Source organism: Lepidochelys olivacea (assembly GCF_965140295.1).
Source record: "Lepidochelys olivacea isolate rLepOli2 genome assembly, chromosome: 3".
NCBI classification, from domain to species: domain Eukaryota; kingdom Metazoa; phylum Chordata; order Testudines; family Cheloniidae; genus Lepidochelys; species Lepidochelys olivacea.
In genome coordinates, this window is record NC_140413.1 from 158,865,937 (window position 1) to 158,872,296 (window position 6,360).

General features: G+C 41.8%; 1 protein-coding gene across 1 annotated transcript in view; it reads left to right on the forward strand.

The window, feature by feature from the left end:
• The window catches only part of ACBD3 (acyl-CoA binding domain containing 3), a 31,645-nt gene extending 26,584 nt beyond the window's left edge, over nt 1-5,061 (forward strand). Inside the window, exons 7-8 of the mRNA XM_084625289.1 lie at nt 728-1,012; nt 4,344-5,061. Of these exons, the coding sequence (XP_084481415.1) occupies nt 728-1,012; nt 4,344-4,549 (491 nt within the window). The 3' untranslated portion in view covers nt 4,550-5,061. The remainder of the gene's footprint in view (nt 1-727; nt 1,013-4,343) is intronic.
• Nucleotides 5,062-6,360: the final 1,299 nt, after the last annotated feature.

A 6,360-nucleotide genomic window follows, 5' to 3' on the forward strand; every position in this document is an offset into this window, starting at 1 on the left:
ACAGCCCTGTTGTAACAATCTGTGGAGCTGGAGGAGGAAAATCAACCCACTATCAGCTTCCCTTCCCCACTCCCCAGTTCTGTCTATCACTATTCCTGGCTTCATCAGTGGCACTTGCCCACCTTCATCCAAAATCCTTGTAAGATTTGGGCAGGCCCTAGCAAGAAACTGGGGATGGGTTCTGGGTCCTGTGTGAAAAAAGTGGAGTAGTTCTACTGAGCACATCAAATAAAACAGCTTGCGTGTTCAGGAGTTACATTTCAAGGATTTGTTGAAAGGGTTTAAGTAACCTTGTGTAGCTATCATAGAACCGGTGCCTTTGACTGTAGTAGTAACCCATATTGCACTGCACTGAAGTGATGTCTTAGGAATGAAATTTTGCCTGAATAAAGATAGATAGTATTGTCAGTCAGCTTAGATGTGCAGACAGCTGCAAATCGAATGAGACGCTCAACCAGACTTAGTTCTAAGGGGCAGATTTGTAATATGTGCAATGTTACAATGCAGGCTTCATGATATATTTCATGTGCGTTTGCTAGGCCTCCGTTAAAAGAGCATTGTCCTGTAATAGCATGAAAGCTCCGTGTTGGAAGCAATCTTGAGACTTCCCTGCAGAGACTCGGTGGTGCCATGTCTTACAGAAGTGATTTGTTATTACATAACATTAAAATAGCTGTATTTTTAAAGGCAAATCATTCACTGTCCATGCTTTTTTCTTCCTCTTTAGAATCTGTTCCAGTGATAGCTGCTCCATCCATGTGGACACGACCCCAGATAAAAGATTTTAAAGAGAAGATCCGACAGGATGCAGACTCCGTGATCACAGTAGGCCGAGGAGAAGTGGTTACAGTCAGAGTACCAACTCATGAAGAGGGGTCGTATCTCTTCTGGGAGTTTGCTACAGACAATTATGACATTGGTTTTGGGGTATATTTTGAATGGACAGACTCCCCCAACACTGCAGTCAGTGTGCATGTCAGTGAATCCAGTGATGATGAGGATGAAGATGAAGGTATATGTGCTTATTTTATATACGCTTTTAATGGTGTCCATTGGCCATACTCTAATGTAACGGTCTCTTTTTTGTGCGCACCCTCTGCACAGCTGGTGTCCCTCTAAACATGAAATCTGTCCCTTCCAAATCTTAGTTACTAGTTGTTTCAAGTACTACATCTGACTGCGGCCAGGCTAAGGCAGTCATGGTCATAGTTGCATCCACGTGTGTTGGCCCTCATGGCCCCACAACCCCTTGGGGTGAATGGCAAGGGCCACCCATATGGCTTAGGGAGGAGTCACTATTACTCCATCTTCTGGCAAGATAGGGCCTCCCTCCTGTCCAGACCACGACTCCTTAAGCAGGCTGGGGAAATTCCCAGAGGAGAGAGGTTCTTACCCACTCAAGCAAAGAGGTCCTGCCACCAACACCCCAACAAAGCTGCAATGGGGTAGCACACAATTCTCAGGGGCCCCTCCCAGAGCAGTAGGGCTTTCAAAGTTAACACCCCATTGGAATAAATGAGGAGGTTAACACCTCTTTAGAACCTTTTCTTCGGGCTGTCTGCAGACACCACTGCCATGGTTACGCTTGGCTTACATTTCAGGCTTTTATTTTGCAACCACAAGGTCTGAAATACAACTTTTTAAAGTGAAAACTTCAATTCTGGGGATTGTTTGTTTGGCTTCAGGAGCCATGGCTCTGTGCATGTGTCTCAGTCCTGTTGCTGGTTTTTATGGTTCTATTTTACTATTTTGTCCTTTTCTCTTTTGGTGTGAAAGACACTCCAAGGGAAACAATCCTTGCTGCTGTTAAATGCTCAACTGATGAGCTGATTTTTTCTCTAATGATTTTTGATTTCTCTAATTTTTTTTCTCTAATCTTGGGGGCTGTAACAATAACACTTCAGAGAGACGTGATTTAAAAAAAAATGTTCCTTCAACACTGAAGTGGTGCTCGTGTAGACTGTGGGAGTCGGTATGCTATGCTCCACCTTGAACAAGGTGCTCAAACGTTGCATGCTGGGGTGGAAGGATGATCTTGGTCTTGTGATCAAAGCAAGGGGGAGAGGCCTGGATTCTGTTTCTCATCCTGATACTTTGTCACCTTGAGCAAAGTCACTTAACCACTCTCTTGACTTCCTAATCTGTAAAACATATTGTCCTGGATATGGGTATTGAGAGGCAAAATTATTTCTGCACTGAGAGTTCCTTGATAGAAGGGGCCGTAAAGTGCAAAGCCTTTAGTGCTAGGCTGATGCTGGGACCTGTGGGGCTGAAGGTTAAGGGAAATCTTTGTTTTAGGACATGACCTTCAGGCTGTTAGATTTCCTAATATATGACTATGTAGTAGGCAAATCTGGACATCCCTGCTTCTGCTAGATACTGACCCAGATAACACTTGTTGCTAGCTAGGGTACTAAGATAAGCCACTGATAAGTGAAACTCTCCTTCATGGAACTCGAAAAAAAAAAAATCTTAAACACAAAAGGTCACAGTGCTGAGTGTCCATTTTAGAAATAACTACACAGTATGGTGAAAGCATTCTTTGGAATTGATCTTTGGACATTGCTACATCTGATGGTTTCCTGCCTTTCCATGTTGGCATTGCAGAGCTTATGTGCAGTGATTTGAAACCTAGAAAAGGAGCCTTTTGTGCATAAAATGTTCACATAGAAATGGAGGTGGGGTAGAGAAAACTTTGAAAACTTTACCTGTAGATGATATGGTGTGATTAACTCACTTACATGATCACCTGTTTTAAAGTAGCCTGATGTGAGGGAGAATGAGAAATACCATTCTTAAAAGTCAGAGATGGAAAAGACTTACTCGGTTGTCTTTCATTCTCCTGCCTCTGATGTATGAGTATCTTTACTGTCTAGTCTCCAGTGCTTTGTCCAGTATCGAATGACTCAAGCAATGAAATGCACACTTCCATTATTCTATATGTTGAACCAAAACTCAAGACATGGTGGTGAAAGTCTCCATGTACCTTTAATACTCCCCTAAAGGATGCAATTCCTGCACTGCTGACTTATTTTCCAGGAAGGAAATTAACCTCCACATCCTCTCTTCCAAGGCCTGACGTTGCAATAAGCCAGGTGGCCAAAGGCTTGGACCCAGGTCCCTTCCCTCAGCCACCGGGGAGTCTGCCATGCCATTGCAGGAGCTTGTGACCCAGCCATCTGTCCTCTGCCACTGAACTGCTCGGCCACCGTCGGGTATACTGTGTCCTGCCTGCAAAAACTGTGCACAGGGATGTGCTTGCAAGTGCACAACTGCTCTGCATAGACAAGTGAACAAAATGACCTGTGGATATTTTACAACCAAGTGAACCACATTTGGAAATGCCTCAGGCTATGACCTTAATTCAGCTAGCTGTGGTCTAGTCATCAGGTCAGGCCACCCCACTTAATGGGCTGTCCTTCAGCTCACATGAATAACAGTAGGTCAGCCACCCTAACTATTGTCAGGAGTTCAACAGTTAACTCAGCTAACCTTTATTTTACTGTGCTATCAGTTGTTGAGTCTTTTGATTATCATAGAATCATAGACTTTAAGGTCAGAAAGGACCATTATGATTGTCTAGTCTGACCTTCTGCCCAGAGCAGGCCACGGAAACTCACCCACCAACTCCTGTAACAAACCCCTAACTTTTGTCTGAGCTATTGAAGTCCTCAGATCGTGGTTTAAAGACTTCAAGGTGCAGAGAATTAACTCTGATCTTGAGCAAAAGTGGCTCTCGAGAGGAGTCTGAAATAGCTGGGCTTTGAGATCCTCTGACAAGATCTGTAAAAAGTGCTTATGGTTCAACTCTGAAATGCTGAGCACCAGTTGCTCTCATTGACTTTAATGGAAGCTGTGGTGGCTCAAGACCCTTTGAAAATCAGGCCCTGGATCTGTTTATTATTTAACATTAGTGGATTCATAAAGTGCATGATCGATGAAGAAACCCATGATCAGACTGAACTAAAGGCTGGTTTCCCCTTCTTTGTAAATGTAATGTCACAACAAAGTACCACTCATAAAATGGATAAAGAACTTCCTCAGGCAGGAATAAAGAGACTCATTTCTGTACTTCATTTTAGAAATCTTACCTTAAATCTTCCCCATGAATGCTTAGTCCCTAACAGTCTCCCCCCCCACCCCAAAAAAACCCCCCACATGCTCCCAAATAGTTAAACATACCTCTTATTTTGTTACTCAGATAACACTGATTTGTGTCTTCCTGGTCCCTCTTGGACTAGCAAAACAAAAAACAAAACCCAATCATTTTATTTTATTCTTTCTTTCTTTGCATAAAATCCCCCCTCATATTTAATGACTGATATTTATTTTTTCCACTACAGAAAACAGTGAAGAGAAATCCAAAAAGAATGCCAGCAAGCCTCAGCTAGATGAAATAGTGCCTGTATACAGACGAGACTGTCACGAAGAAGTGTACGCTGGCAGCCACCAGTACCCAGGGAGAGGAGTTTATCTCCTTAAATTTGACAACTCCTACTCATTATGGAGATCAAAAACAGTTTACTACAGAGTCTATTATACTAGATAAAGATGTTGCAGTGTCGGAGGCTGAGGCTGTGCAGAAGACATCATTTTATTCAGAATTTTCTTCAAACGTAATGGATCTTTTGAGTCTATTTTACCCTGTCTGGTGTATCTATATGGTTTGTGTGTGAACTTTAACATTAAAAGCTGGGATTTTTCTGCTGCACAATTGTAATGAAGATCACGTTGGGCTTAGCACAGGACCTCCCAGCCCTTAATGGCATCAAGAGGTTAGCCAATGAAATCACTGGCTGCCAGTGCTTAGACTAAGTCACACTAACTGCATATACAAAACCTCCAAACTGTTACTTACTTACACACACAAGCACGTAGTGTCTGAACGGTTGTTGGTATGGTGTTGCCTGGTCTGTGTGCTTTGGGAATTTATGGTGATTTGTTATTAGACGGGGTCTCATCCTTAATTGGCAGAATTGGTTACGATTTGCAATGTAGCAAGTCTCTCCCTTAAAACTGTATTCGAATGTCAGATTTTTACACAATTAAAACTTGAACCAAGTTGTGTGTCTGCTGTTGTCATGCAAGAGATAACTTATTCCATCTCTTAAAACAGTGTAGTGAATAAAAGATGAATGGCATTTGTTTTCAGTGGGGCTGCATAGTCCAGATCAATACAACAGTACTGTAAAAATGGAGCCCCTTGTGTGACTTCAAAATTGGAAGAGATAACCAGGATAGCAATTGAAAATATGTGTAACTAGTGACTCAAAGCAGAATCTTAGTGCCCCCTTCACCTACTGCTAGCCGTGGTGGGATTCTGACACCGAACCAGGGGATGAGTAAATTCTTATCTTGTTTGCTGATTTGCTGTACGGGTAGACTTCAAAGTGAAATCAGTTTTCTGCACAACTCTCAGCTCTTGCTTTGTGTTTTTTGTAAACCTAAATCTGCACATAGTGCATTTAAACAATTATCTCAATCATTTTGGTGAAGTGTAGGGATTAATGTTGCACTAATATTATGGAAATCACTGCCAGGAACAGCCCATTTTAGCTTAATCTGGGGGTACTTGTGTGCAAACCCTCCATGCTTTAATTCTAGTTTGTAATTATGTTTTTCAGGGAAAAGCAGAGTGTTCCTGCAGATCCTTAAATATTTTAGCTTTAATCTCCCATGCCATATTTCATAGATACTGTTGTAGCATTTTCATAGTTTGTGCTCTGAAAACAAATAGAGATGGCTATCTGGTGCATATCTGCAGAAACAGTGCACTTTTCTATGGAGCTTTGTTTTGAAGGGATGAGAGGGGGGTTCAGGTATGGTAAAGGTGAACTGAGCATTCTGCGTGGGTAATGCACTTGATTACTGTTGCATCTTTCTCAAATCACTTATTGCAGTAGGATTTCCATTGATTAGTGGCAGCTTGTACAGTTCCATAACAAATAGGGATGTTGGCGTTTGGGGGGGGCGTTGTTTGAATATGTGATTTGTATGTACATGATTCACTTTCTTTTTCTCACACCAGCTGTGGAGAAAAGGCTCCTAGAGAATGCTTAACTTGTCTTGGCATTTGGTTCAGCAACACACGACCAGCTTATAGCTAGCTAGTGCTGCTCCATCCAAAACACTTGTAAAATGTTCTACTCGTGTACATACAGTATATAGTCCATGGAGTTAGGAAGTACCTTGCTTTTTAAAAAAATGTAAAAAATAAAGGCAGGCACTAATATTTCTTCCAGTTTTCAATTTAGATTTTGTCCATACAAAAAAGTTTGACTTTTCTCTAAAAAAAAAAAAAAAATAATAATAATTGTTCTTGGGAGCAGTGTATGTCGCTTTAACTGGCAGCATTTACTG